General features: G+C 32.9%; 2 protein-coding genes across 4 annotated transcripts; one reads left to right on the top strand and one right to left on the bottom strand.

Moving 5' to 3' along the window:
* The first annotated feature begins 803 nt into the window (after nt 1–803).
* On the top strand, nt 804–8377 carry LOC148204221 (J domain-containing protein required for chloroplast accumulation response 1-like). Of its 2 annotated transcripts, none has more exons than XM_088107327.1 (9): nt 804–1478; nt 3926–4698; nt 4801–5123; nt 5276–5378; nt 6002–6069; nt 6159–6212; nt 6298–6375; nt 6937–7113; nt 8010–8377. In XM_088107327.1, exons 1-9 carry the CDS (start codon nt 1000–1002, stop codon nt 8046–8048), a joined length of 2094 nt encoding a protein of 697 aa, XP_087963453.1. In that variant the 5' UTR covers nt 804–999; the 3' UTR covers nt 8049–8377. The 2 variants fall into 2 exon arrangements, with proteins under 2 accessions (XP_087963453.1, XP_087963454.1); XM_088107328.1 differs by having other exon boundaries at nt 807–1478; nt 6005–6069.
* Nucleotides 8378–9020: 643 nt separating this feature from the next.
* On the bottom strand, nt 9021–14947 carry LOC124828019 (lysophospholipid acyltransferase LPEAT1). 2 transcript variants are annotated; one of them, XM_047301224.2, is made up of 9 exons: nt 14246–14947; nt 13509–13625; nt 13360–13397; nt 13056–13120; nt 12354–12422; nt 11591–11724; nt 10885–11025; nt 9675–9738; nt 9021–9306 (listed from the first exon to the last, which is right to left on the bottom strand). In XM_047301224.2, the coding sequence occupies exons 1-9, from the start codon at nt 14696–14698 to the stop codon at nt 9287–9289; spliced, it is 1101 nt and encodes a 366-aa protein (XP_047157180.1). In that variant the 5' UTR covers nt 14699–14947; the 3' UTR covers nt 9021–9286. The 2 variants fall into 2 exon arrangements, with proteins under 2 accessions (XP_047157180.1, XP_047157179.1); XM_047301223.2 differs by lacking the exon at nt 9021–9306 and having other exon boundaries at nt 9414–9738.
* Between the last annotated feature and the right edge of the window lie 279 nt (nt 14948–15226).

The raw sequence follows: 15226 nt of genomic DNA, 5'->3' as shown, positions 1-15226 counted from the left end.
AATGAAAAATAATAATGTCAAATTTACAAAAAACTATATAGAAATTAAAACTAATGTTTGGAGAAAAATTATAATTAGAAGCATAATTAAATTGACATATAAACCGACAAACAAATACCTCAACAACTGCTCATGAATCAAATGCAAAATTTTGAATCCGTTACGTTACTGTGTGTGCAATGGTTGATGAGAATTGGGTTGTATAGTTTCTGTTCTTCTGGTAAACATCGCCATTCTTAATAAAGATAAACTTAATATTGCTAAAAATAAAAACACTGTATTTAAATCCTGTTTCTAAAGAGTAATGGAAAAACATGTTTAAGGTAAATTATAGTTTCATTTCCCTTTTTCAATTGGTTGTTGTCGCTTTCGCTTCCCAACGCCGAACCTAACGTATCAGGGGACCTCTTCCATCAATGTTTCATAGCAGTCATCGATCTGAAAAGTAATCTTAGGACTTTAATTTTCATCTAATACAAATATGTTGTTTTTTATATTGTTAATTAATTAAAATTATTTTAAATGTAATTATTATATTAAAGAAATATTTTTATCTGTCATGCGCACTTTTTTCTTTGTATGTATCCACAAATAATGAGTAGATTTTGCAAATGCGAAAGGAAAAGACAAAAGTAGAGAGCAATGGAATTGAAACGAGAGGCTATGGTCTTTGAGTGTAGTCATAATCATAGTTTAGGTTTTAGAGAACGTATTTATTTAGTATCACACAAAATTGTGTTAAATCGAAAACATGGAGCAGATCACGTTGCTTATCACCATCACAACTTTAGATTTATCCCTTAGAAATTCTGGCAGCCAATCCGCGTTGAATCATAATTTGTGGCTTCGCAATTTCTGTTACAATTCCCTTAGCCCTACACACCATTGTCCTCTTCTTCTCCAAATTCCCCTTCCATCTCACAAACGCATTCCTCTTCTGTACTTCGTATTTTCGCTTCGACAGTTTCCCGCCAGGTTTCAATTGTGAATCGTTATTTTATGGAGACATTTTATTCTTCTCAACGAGAGACCGTTCTTTTAGGTTATAATAATCATAATAATAATAGTTATCAGAATGGTAATAATTCCTTGATTCGGAGGTCGTCGTCCAGCAATTCGAACTTGGAGGTTGATTTCAACGACGTCTTTGGGGGGCCGCCGCGGCGGTCGTCGTTAAACGAAGCGCGGCAGAGTCTGACCGAGTTGAACGGTTGGAGCGAAGAGGAAGGGGAAAGAGGTTGGTGTAGGTGGCCGCCGGAGCGGGAGAAACCGGTGTTTGGAGAGGATATTGGAAACCGGAGGCGTCACGCGAACAAGAACAATGACTTCTTCGATGACATATTCGGAGGTGAGGAGTCCGGGAGTGTGTGTTCTACGCCAACAAGACGCGTTGCGGACCCTTTCACGTTCTCTCGAGTGTCCAGTCCTCTGCCTCCGGCGGCCGATCCCGTTGCTGCCTCTCTTCCACTACCATTCAGGTTTTCCTCTTCTTACCATTATTTTCATAAATATTATATATATATATATATATATATATATATATATATATATATATATATATATATATATATATATATATATATATATATATATATATATATATAAACCTAACAATTCTGAAAGATGTTACATTATCTATCCTATATAAAGGAGGTTATTGCAGACTTTAGAAAAAGATAGAATTACGTACAATATAAAGAACAGGGAATGGTAATATACTTTTAAATTTATATGTGAAAGCTTTTCAGAATTATAATAATGAGACTAATATAATAAATTTTTACTATGATAAAATAATATTTCAATTATTTATGAAATGCTATATTTTTAAACATTTATCATTCATGTTTATCTTTTATTGTTTTATTTTAACAATTTTATAAACAAAAAATATTGTTAAAAAAATTGAAAACTAATATCTATTTTATATATAATGAAAATGAAAAAAAAATATTACTGTTTTTATTTAACCAATAATTATATTAATATAAGGTAAACATTTGCTTAGATTGTTAAATTTACATTTTAATCAGGGTGCTATGAATTTATTATTGTTACACAAACAGGTAGATATATCAGCGATTACTTTTAAAGTAAAAGTATAATTAACTAAATTTTAAAAGAGTCTATATTTTCATATTTTTGAAGTATATAAAGACATATATACATAGAAATTAAAGAATTTAAAAAATTCAGCAATAGAGGAAAGAAAAGTGTAATGTCTAATACGATTTTTATGATAGATATTATCCAAGTTAACAAATTTTACTTTCAGTATAACATGAACTAATAATTAAACCTCCACATTTTAAATGGGAGTATTTAAATTTATATCATTTATGAGTAATATTTATTATTTATTAAATATTATGTAATAACATTAAATATCAATAGTTTAGAAATGGAGAGACTCAGAAATACCAAATTAACATAATTTTTTTAAAAGAAAAAAGTAGTCAAATTTATATAAAGCACTACTTATAAAAGTTATTATATGCAATGCACCCTTTGTAAGTTCTAGTAAATGTCCATCTCCAATTATGATACACAAAGTTATTCCAAGAATTATAATTCACATCAAAACTACACTGCAATTCTAAAATAAGAACTTATAATTTGATTATTTATCTTCAAATTTATTTAATGACGAATGATTAAGTTAGCTATTATTAACAAATATTTTTTATTGTCAATATATCAGTACTTAATAAATAATCAAATTTCAAATGCAACCAGTACTCACTTAAAAAAAACATCACTTGGGAATTTGAAAATATTTTAAAAACAAATTTAATTAAAATGTATTATAATTTATTTTCTTAACAAATTCAAAAAATCATAAATGGTCACATATATTTATTTATTCTTTTCAATGCTGTATATAAAGTAATTTTTAATAAATGACAATGTAAAAACTTTGTACTGATAATTTGTTAAAATTAATTTCTCTAAAGAAATTAAATAAAAAATACAAAATTAAACTAGGTAATAATATATTGCAAACAGAACAATGAGCGAAAGTGTGTGGGATTATTTCTGGAAATAATGGCACTTAACAAAACTTTTGATGAAAATAACTGGCAAATGTAATACTACTATTATAGAGATTACAAGATATTTACACAAGGGCTTCCACCAACTGGGATCTGCTACAAACACCATTTTTAAAGTGAGAAACCTAAATAAGATAGAAAATGCTCATAATTGAATATGTACTCTGAGTGTTATTCCAATTTCTTTAAATATTTTTATGGTTTAAGATGGGAGAGTTGTATACTGAAATAGTTTTATCATAAGAAAACTAGTGACTGTAAACTCTGATTTAGACCTAATTATAACTGTAAGAAGGATAGCTAATTAATTATATTGAACAGTTTGAACATAAGTGAAGACAAAACATGAATATTAAGTGCTCTAAATTAAGGGATCTCTATATCTCTTGTCTATACATAACAAAAATAAGTCCGACCGAACATTTAACTGACCCAATTGTGTTCGGACCATGTTAACCTGAGTTAAACTATTTTCTTAATTTATTCTCTTAGTTTTGTTGGGCGGGTTAAATGGATTCAGATTCCATAATTATGATTAACGTAAGGAAAATTGACACACATGTTTGTTGTTTATTCATGAAATCAAATTATTTCAAACATGAATGCAACATTAAATAAAGGAGTTTTAGTTTTTAGCTATAAATAACAGATGAAGGTGCCTTAAAATAAAGCACCTCTTTCCCTACAGATGACTCCTTATCTTATCCTAAATCAATAAACTTCTTATGCTACAAAACTACTCCTTACTATCTCCAGTAGATGAGGGATTCATGATTTAGCTGCTCCGAATTTTAAATCAATTCACTAATGATTTCTTCTTGTTCATCTTCAATTTGCCGGTGATGCTTTCTCCACCACTTTAAACTGACCAGCCTTCCGGCCAAATTGACAAATGGGGTGGATCTTCCAACATTTGGTTCCCCCATGAGGACGAAGAACATCAACGATGGAATTGCTGCTTCAAATGGACAAGGCCTTCCAGATTCTTATTCATCCAGATTTTCAATCCAGCGAAAGGAGTTGAAAAAGGATTTAAAACCTTATCGACAAAGTCTTCTATCACAAGAGTTTTCAAATTCGAGTCCATCTGATAAAGCAGACAAAGCAAGCATCATGAAACAAGACATATCTATTAGCGAAGTTTCGCCTAGTGCTAGTAATGGTCAATTCCATTTCTCAATATACAAATGGGCAAGTAAAGGTGTGCCGATGGTGATGTCTCTTAGGACAGAAAGAGCCTCAAAGGCTAAGGATAAGGTTAAACTTGAGAGATGCTCAAGTACTAAAGAGTGGGTTGTCAGTGAAATTACCACACAAAAGTCTATGCCATACAATGGTTCCTCTGTGATGAATAATGGAAAAGATGCATCTACTACTTCCACAGCCACTGAAAATGGAGCAGATTCAAACCAGACTGTAGAACAAATAGTTTCCGCCAAGGCTCAATCACGTGCATCATGCGGCCCTCAAACGGTTACCATAGATGTTCCCGCCAGCCCGCGGGACGACGCTAGAGCAGTAGAATCAAGTACTCATTCTGTAGGCGAGAACGGCTTCTCCGGAAAAACTGAGACAGCAAGGGATACTCAGAAGCTTGAGTCTAAACCTTTACAGTTTCTGTTCAAAGAAAGTGATAAGAAACAAGGTGAAGTAATTTTCTCTCTACATTATGTATATATGTATGTGTATTTATACACATATTACTACCTTTTCAGTCTGTGATACTATTGTTCATTTCATATGACAGATAATAATCAGATGATTAGGGATAAAGAAGAAAACAGGATGAAAAGCACAAAAAAATTGTCTGCTGTTTTTGATGTTACTGTGAACCCCATGAAACAAGAAGAAAAGAAAGTTTCCGTGATAGATGTAGGACATGACAAAGCCACTTCCCAGGGTTCAGTAAGCTTAGGTGAAAATATGGGGAAAGGCCTAGTTAAAGGAAAGGTCAAAGAATTCGCTCGAATTTTCAACCAAGAAACTGCTGCAAAACCAAAAGTTGACACCAAATCTCGACCTCAGGGTTCTACACACAAGCAGAGAGATGCTTTAAGGAAAAAAAATAAAGTAAGTGTTCTCACAGCTTAAGAAGATGACTTGAAAAGTAGATGCACTTTGTTGAAAGGACACGAATTGTTTAAATATGCTTTAGAGATAAATCTGTATAATTCTGGTTTCGCAACAGCGAAGGTGATTAATATGTCTTTCAACTCTATCAGGTAGAACGTGGTCCTGAACAATCCAAGGAGGAAAACTCTTCCATAGAGACCACCAACATATCTGCTGACAATTTGTCTCATCAAGAGGATATATCAGAACCAGGTATTGCTTAGTTATTCAAATCCCAATATTCCTTCAGTTAGAATTGGTTTACTTGGGAAGCGATCGAATTGTGCATAGACTCCTCTCCTCTTTATTCATAGCATGGTGACAAGATATGACAAACTTAGTGAGGATATGTGTGTAACCTACATCTAACAATAGGAAAATATAACTACATGACAAGCAGTATGCAGCAGGTTTTATTTAAAATGTTATGTGGTATTTATTATTTCCTTAATCTAAATTGTCTGTTAAATCGGTAGTCTGTTACATCCAACATATGGATGGATTTCATACGGTGGTAAGGAAACAATCTACAGAATCAATGAATAATATGGTGCCAATTATTTTAAGAAAATCGTATTAGAAACTTTTCGTTGCAAGTGAAAAACCTTAGTTATTAGAAAAATGATACTACACACATAATTTTTTTACATTTCACACTACTCTTCCTTACTTTTTACTCTTTTTTTTTAAAAAAACTACAAAAATTCATTCTACGTAGAAGTTTATAATTTATAGTCTGTAATACGCTTACACCAATCTTTGATCAGCTTTAAACTCTATAAATGTGATTTGTCCTGAATATTAAATTATGTGATGAAACAACTTGATTTTGTTAGCAGCAATTCCTGATGTATCATTTACTGTTATTGGAGATACAGACGAGTCCTTCCACGGGAGTTTCATGGTATTTCATTTCAAATTTGATTAAGTTCCTTTCTTGAGTACCGGATTTTAGCGGCTTATGTTGATAAGCTTCTATATTTGGTTTTTCAGATCCAAGTATTAGCCCAAGAAGAGAGCGAGGACTTACAAAATCAAGAAATCCAAGTAATATATTACTTAGCTAGATTTGTTAGTTTCAAGGTTATAGTAGAACAGTCATATTAAGTATTTGTCTCTGTATACACTGTAGATGATTGACAAGAAGATAAAAGAATGGTCTAAAGGGAAGGAAGGAAACATACGATCCCTGCTATCGACATTACAACATGTAAGAAAAACTAAAATCACTCCTTATTGCTCAAGTCTCATTTGATTGAAAATTTGATTTCTTCGTTTTTGTAAAATAATACGATGAACCATTTTACTATTACTTCAAGTTGTGCTTTTAACGTAAATGGGACTAGAGAGTCTCATAAATCAACCTATTTCGATGGAATACTCTAAGAGGGGACATAAGATGTAAAAATCTTATAATGAGAAAAGCATGTATTTAATTGGGAGGAATGGTAATGTAATAATTATGTATTTAATCTTGTACGATGGTCATTTACTTCTATAGGACTCATGTGTGTAAGTTATTCAGGATAGTTCTATGGCAGTCATGTATTCCTATTATGTGATCTAATTAGGGCTTAAGCAGATATTGTGCGTGTATTAGGAAGGGTGGACAAAGTTTATTCTCTTTTGGAGTTTCTCAACTCTGGGATAACATTCCTGCTTTAGTAAAATTGGTTTAATGATATTAAACATCAATTTAATTAGTATTTGATTATCCACAGTTCCGTGCTAAGTGCTAACTCTTATTAAATTGACATTCATCACGCATAAGGTACTGTGGACGGAGTGTGGATGGAAGCCTGTGCCTCTTGTTGATATAATTGAAGGGAACGCGGTTAAAAGATCTTATCAAAGAGCTTTACTCTGCCTGCATCCCGATAAGTTGCAGCAAAAGGGTGCTTCTTCTGACCAGAAATATATCGCAGAAAAAGTTTTTGATATTTTACAGGTAACATAGTTGTGGTAATTCATTACCATTACAATCATTCTATCTCTGTCAGGATCTATGACTAGATTCCTTAAAATTGATCACACGCATTCCTTGTTATAGAAGAAGAAATATTGAGAGTTAGGCGTTCACACAAGTTTATTTATATCACATAGGATTAGACATAAACATAAGTCAAACACTATAGTAGCTCTTGTTAAAAATTTATGTTTAATTCAATCTTACAAAAGTTTCTAACTAACTAACTAACCAAAATTTTTCTAACAATTTAGGGTGCAATTGTTTTGGATCATTCTAAGTTATTATGTACCGCATAGTCGCTATTGCATTCAATTCTAGAGACATGCAGAAGAAACCAGCTTAGCTACTGACAACTAAATTTATGTTTTATTTTCGGCTTTCTTCTTCCTTAACCTGCAACTCGACCCGACTTAGAGAGATTATTTTGCAGTGCAAAGACAAACGCAACTCGTGATCATTTTGCATAAAATTACTAAACTGTGTTTTTTATTCCATTTCTATCCGTGAAATCGTATTATGCCCTCGAAATGTGGTGCAGAAACTCAAGTTAGTCATGTTCATGTTGTCCTCGGTACATGCGATTTTATTTCATATCTTTTATATGTGCTCAAAACTTGTGGAAACAACTCACTAATTAAGAAAATGTTTTTTTAACAACTTCTACAAAACCCAAAAATATACTAAATTATTAATGATGGATGGCTGTGCGGAAGCCTTATTCATGCTTAAGAAAATTTAATTTCACATAGGGACTACGGTAATTCTTAGGAAGGTATTGAAATTCAGGAAATGATTAATAAACATATCATCATTTAGGTTTTTTTCTCAAACTTATTCAAAATAGGGACTTACTTTGTCCATATTTTACTATGCAGGAGGCATGGACTCAATTCAATATGCTCGGTGCACTCTAATTTTGTCAATGCCTTTATTGATACCTAGTGCGAAGCTTCCCTCCATAGACTTTCAATAAGGTGGAAAGATCTTGTTCTTATCGCAAGAGCAAGTGTTACTTTATATACTATACCTGTAACTAATTTCGTAGCAATTGTAATGTATTGGGTTTCAAATATGTAATTTTCCTGTCTGGTATGCATACACGATAGTTTATTTCTCTTGTATATCTACTGCACATAGAGAGGTCACTGACCCGAAGGTACAGTTAGCGTATCAGTTTCACTTTTCTGTTTCATCGGGAATTCTTTTCAACATAATATTAGTTTCCCACGATTTGTTGCAATTATACTTTAGACTACTTAATAAAATAAATTATTAATGACACATTATTGTTAGTTATCTATTATTAAGAGGTTACAATCACTCAATAAGTACATATATATATTCCATTCAACTAAAGACGTGAATCAATTGGATTTAGAATCATGTGCGCTGAATCTACTGATAAAATCCAGGCTAATCCAACGATTAACAAAATTGCATATGCAATTTTACGATTATATGAGACAACTTTAGCTTTCCTTTCTTAGAGAACTTACCCAATAAGGTGATTGTCATTACACTAATATATTTCATCCTTTTATCGTTTTAGATTACTCTTAAAGTGCGTAATAATATTTGGAAGATTTTAGAACTTACCCAATAAGAAGTATGTATAAACACATTTGCTCCAATAATATTAAATTAATTAAAGAATCAACCTGAACAGTCTCGTTACTATGCGCCCCTACAAAATTGTACCCTCTATTCAAGATTAAATTTGTCTGGCTGTTACAGAATTGAACTCTAGATGTCAGCATCAGTAGCTAAATGGAGTTCAGTACTTCCTTAAGAGTGTAACTGCCGTTAAGTAGCTTTGTTCCTCACCATCAACCTCACCCTAAAAAATTGCCACCCAACTCGTTCTACCTAATGCAACAAACAGTAGATAATAACAATAATCGGATATCATATTTTAGAACACCCTATATTGAAGTAGATCCTATTGATCCTAGAAGCTGACCAAAAGTTTATAGATACATTGAGCATCCGCTCAGAAATTCCTTAATGCTCTAGACTCTAGAGGCAGTTATCAGATAAATACATTTCAAATACGAATATTTGTTCTGCACATCATTTGCTATATTAATTTCCTTTTCTTTCCTGATAAATAATGGAACCATACAATGAATATACAAACCACGAATCCGAAGAATTAGCATTGGGAAAACAAACCTGCAGGAAAACGAAAAAGAAGATTCAGATCTAAGGTTACATGGCTTTTCTCAAATCAGTTCAGGTCATTTATCACAATAGAAAACGTGAACGCACAGCAACACTAATGGATCTTGAACTGTGTGCCTCAATAGAACACCGTCAATTAAACATTATGAGTCTCATTATTTACAATAAAATTACATAAGTACCATTCAGATGTTTAGGTGAATGTATACTAATTTAAATACCCCTCACGCAAGCCGACAATTCTTAAGCAAATACTAAGTTGAAACTAAAACTCGAATGGAACTACGTTTCATTTGAGACGGGGGCCAGAAATTATCATTCGTCTTTCTGATGCAAAACACTAGGCAGGCTATTATTACCATTGAGAGCAGCATGATATGTTCGTTTTTCAGCAAGCCCAATATCAGAAAGTGTCAAATTACCCTGCAAGTAGAACACACAATATAGAATAAATAAGCTAGCACCAACAGCAGTTATATAATAAGATATATGCCAATGCAATTTGCTATAAATGGTATAACATGGAGGCAAATACCTCATGCAATATAGATATACAATAAAATTAAAGAAAATTAAGAAATTAAGCTTTTGATAATCACAAAAACAACACTTGAAAGTGAAAGTATGTAAGATTTTTAAGAGTATCCATTATGCCTAACTCGATGAAAATGAAAATTACACGGACAATATAAAAAATTTAAATATTGTACTCAATTAACATTGAACCATTTCTATAATTAATGTTTTATCAGCATTGCGTGTAAGTGCGTGTTCACACACACAATTAATATTCTTCTATATTAGAAAAGTAGCAGAAGTTTAGAGTTATCAAGGTAAGCCAAAATACAGTTTCAACTGAATATAAAATTTTATACAATTATGAATGTGATAAAACATCCAATATAATGATAGACTCTAAGAAAGTCATCCAACAGATTATATAATGTAAGATGGCTTTGATTCACACTTGTGTCCACCACGGAATAACTTCCAAGTGTAACAGTATTTTGAGAGTAAGTTGTGCATTCTTTGTATTGAATACAAACCACAAACACCAAGTTAAACTACCAATCTAAGTCGAGTACTAGTGTATGGCTTGGGACAATTTAGAACAAGTCGCACTAACAAGGAGAGCAAACTAGCAACAAGACTCCTAAAACACCCAGTCCTAATACTCTAACGTTTCCTACAAAAAACAAATTAGTTTAAAACACGCAGATCTTAATAAAATAATAAACACAAAATCCAATAAATTTTTTAATTGGATAAAACATGACAATTAATTTACAATATACTTTTCAAAGAAAATACCAATAATTGAAGCACGTAGCACTTTTTCCTCAAAATTATGAAAGCAGAAAGAATCAACAAATTTTCAAAAGATGGATTGGCCCAAAAAACAAGTTCTTTAAAGAATCTTTTGGTGTGACTGTAAAGTCTCTGTCAATTTACACACCAGTAAAGACCGAGTCCTGTCATAGAACAGAGAAACACCTGTATCCTTCTTAACTATTTCTTTAACACTACAGTAGAGAAACGGTGATTTTTTTTTCTTTGAGAAAACAATACCTCAGAAGCCATCAATCTTCTAACATTATTGGCATAAAGTTTGGGGTCATCCATCTCCTGTTGTGAAGGATGGTAAACAGGTAATCGGATCACCTCTATAAAATTTACAAATTGACATAGGAGAAATATCACATGCCTCACCTGCCAACACAAATGTACACTTACATAAAGAATAAAAACAAATGTTGCTAAGGAACAAGACAATTTCAACAATACAAATTACCAAAAGATTTCAAAGAATTAAATTTGATTAGAGCTACTTACTGAAAATGAGCAGATAACATTAAAATGAGAATACTAAAGCAGAAACAAATTATTTCTCCAAGATGGTTAGCACAGCATCCTTTTAGGACAAAGGCTGGTCTCTGTTCCAAAACGTACTACAACAATTTACACTTCGCACAGGTAGAACGTATGTTTTTGAGCTACTCATGAAAAAGAAAAAATAAAAAGATATTGCACTATCAACTACCAAGTATCAAGCCAAATGAGTACAGAGAGTTCCACTAGCATTCTCACAAATTTTGACATGGCATCAAACTTCAATTCAGAAAAACATTCAAGAAAAATATTCAAACCTTAGGCACACCTCTAGATTCAAAATATAACAGTTAAAGGAATAGAACAGTTTATGGGGTATAAGATTGGCTTTTATAATCAGAATTCAGCCAAAAACATGACACTTTATTACTATTGAAGTACTCACCCCAGATATGGAATCCCAGGCAGGGCTAAATCTCTGGTAATGATATCTTAAAATCACAGGAAGTACTGGTGCCTTTGCCAAAAAACCACCAGTTTTGAATGGAAGGAGGAACTCTCCATTTGTGGTTGTACCTTCTGTAGAATACCAAATATGCATGAACAACTTAAATTACTCCATTTACAATTAAACAATAAATAAAAATGAGTGAAAGAAACTGATAAACTATGAAACTTTATGTGACCAATTCTTGTGTAACCATATGCAACAATTAATAGCAGCAGAATAAATTAATAAACATAAAGAACGTAAAGCTACAGAGTTTTGAGATATAGAAATGAGAGGTGTTATGAACACAACTAAGGAATCGCTAGGGTGAAAATGGATTTTATAGAGAAAACAGGGTGAATTAAAAACACAAACTTTTGTCTGTGGATGAGAACACGGATTCAGTATTAATAATTAGGATAAAAGGTCAAGAACTACAGCAACTTTAATCATCAAATTAATTTTATTATAAAAACAAATTGCAAATAGGAGAAGAAAAATCGACATAAATCATTTTATATGTTAGTACATAAAAATCAAGACCTTTCTCTTCACATAATAGAGAACACAGGTGGTAAGGGTAATAATTTATTAAAAGTTCAAAAAACTGCCAACTAATTGTCTTCATCTTCAACAGGATACCAAACACTACCTAATTATTCAGAAAATAAGTATGATCTCTCTCTCCAAAGAAAAAAAGAGGAAAGAGGATGATAACCTGGAAATAACATCATTAATGGAGCGGACTCATTCTGATGAGCTTCTCGAATTCTATCAGTGACAATAGCTGCAGAATGAAAATTCACATGTCGGCTTCATTACGGATTTTATCGATGATTATGTCCCAAAGAAAAAATTGCATAAGATTAAATTTACCCACCACTCATAGCACTCAATATAAACAGTGCATTAAAATCCTAGCTTGACTAACTAATGTGCATAACAGTACAACTGCCCTCTAGACAGTGATAAATAGAATGAGTATATTTAGATGCCAAAGGGAAATTCAAATACAACAAATGAAATTAATTTAGACAAAGGGAAATGAAGATTAATTATTGTTAGTTCAGAATTATGTCCAGAATTTGAAATTCTAATCAAACGAGTGATGCCACCAACAGACAGAAGGAGAACTATAAACAATGATTGGGCACTCTTTTAACAAATGGTATATAAAGTTTTATATCGGATCTAGTAATTTATGCATTACAATTAAACGATTGGGAGGTATGCCTATTGGGTACAAAAAAATAAAAATCCAAGATACAAAATAACTAATGCAATGCCATTGGAAACATAGAAAGAAAAACCACAAAGCACGGAACGAAGAATACAACCAGCGCTTTTACATTCTTTCACTTTCTTCGAATTGTACACAATGTTATAAAGTGCATGCTCATACAACGATAAATATATGCACCTGAAACACCCTTGAAGTCTGATGACTTTGACTCCCGCTGAACATAGACACAACCAAGGCACTTACTGTGACAACAAATATACCAAAATATATAAGCACCTGATCTTTTAGCAGTCCCTTGCAATGGAAAGATAATGCATACTGAATTATATTAAACCTAGCTTTCTCATTTTCAGAACCATGTGTTGATCAATTTTAAATGGAGATTTAAGGTTAAAAAAAGAGCAGAGCATGTAAGGATCTAAAGAACTCAAATGAATCAAAGGGATATAAGGTTGCAGTAATCCAATTTAAGCCAACAGACCTGATGAGACCAACGAGAGGAAGTCTAGCCACTGATCTCTTCATCGATGAAATACAATAATTGAAACAAAAAAATGTCAGTAACACAAACGTAAAAGATACATTCATATTCAACTAATCGTGGAGCAGAAAGTTCGTCATAACACAAACCTTAGCAACAAAACTAGGGAACGAGGATGACATGTGATACAAAATGTCCAGGTATGACACATGGTTAGATATTATTACACCAGGTCTGTCCGACTCTTCAGGCTGTTGCTTGTCTTCCTTCGGGAATTGAAGTAAACAAAAAGAAAAGAGAAAGAAGTAAAATCAAACACCAATACACAACATTTTTTATTGCGAATTATAAATTATAATGAAACATGGCTAAAGACTTATCATCTAATAACTGGTAAAATACATTTCATCATCCCACTCAAGAATGAAAGGCAAAGGGAGACACCACTTCTCAGTAAAGCTTAATAGCAAACCACTTACAGAAAATACTAAAAATGGAAAGAAAGTAACAAAATCCTTTTTTCAGTTTCAACGGGACAGAATTCACATAACTTCAACTGAAATGAGAAATACAACTCGTGAGTAGACACTTTCTATCCGTACAAGTTGTTATCCTAAAATGAACAGCATACAACACTTATTTTTTACCCAGAAAACAAAAAGGAAGAAAATATCAGGCAAAATCTCTCTGGAGAGGAGCCCCGTATCTAAGTTTTGTCCTATATTATCTTCCGTATAATCCTAAAAACAATACTGAATGCTCTTACTTTTATACTAGTTAACACTAAGTAAGCTAAACTTATCGTCGTGGATTTCATCGAGTCTCAAATAAAAGTCAAGAACTAGAAACTGAGAAAGCGAATAAGACAAAGCAATTAAAAAATAACCTGAGAAGCAGAGTTAGATTCGGGGATCCAATAAAAGCCAAAGATGAAGAGCATGACTCTAGAGAGAGCGCGTCCACAGGAAACAATAACCGCCCTCCTCCAGCCACTCATGTGAGCGTAATCTTCTTGTTCATCTTCGCGATTGGGCGCATAGAATAGAGTACAAACCCTACAAATTAAGTAATAGAAGAGCAATACGGTGAACGCGAGAAGAACTCTGATAGGGAGAAGAGTGACCAACGCGAAACCGAGCAAGAGCTTCTCCTTCGGCGGCAACTCGCCGCGTCCCATGGTGCCGTAGATGTCGCGGCGAACGTATGCAGCGAACTTCTTTTCCATCTCGGCGATGCTGTCAGCGGAGGCTAGAGACTCGGACTTGAGGAGAGGACGGTCATCCCTGGCGGAACTGCCGTTGGGAGGCTTGGAATTGAGGTCTTTGAGCTCCGACTCCATAGTGGATCGAACGATGAAGTCACTTTGATTGATGAATTAGTCACTGGTTTTCCCTTCCATGGCAGATTTAGGGTTTTAGGAAGAGAGAGAAGGGAAATGCAGCGACGCAACGGGAGAAAAGGATAGACGACGATGCTTCTCTTTCCTTCTTTTTAATTCATTCGCTTATGCGATCTCACCAAAATTTGCCCACGCAAACCACATCCTCTCCTGCCTGCTTTTTCTTTCCTCAAAAATGCGCTTTTTCCCCTTTTTTTCAAACATTCAAAAACAATAACATACTATGAAATTTAATAAACTCGTTAAAATATCTTTTTCACAACAAAATAAATAAATAAAAAGTTGTTTCTCCTATATATTTGCTGAACTGATTCCGTTGACACCGAAGAAATTAAATGAATTGGGTAGGCCCACCCATTTTCTTGAGGTTACAGTTTTTTTAGTGTTTCATCCAACACTTTCAATATTTCAGTATTTACTTACAAAAATTTTATTTTTAACCTTCTAATATTTTATCCTTGCATTTCT

This window comes from Vigna umbellata, chromosome 2 (assembly GCF_029865625.1).
Source record: "Vigna umbellata cultivar VRB3 chromosome 2, Vumbellata_1.0, whole genome shotgun sequence".
NCBI lineage: Eukaryota > Viridiplantae > Streptophyta > Magnoliopsida > Fabales > Fabaceae > Vigna > Vigna umbellata.
This window is presented reverse-complemented; position numbering and strand designations above follow the sequence as displayed.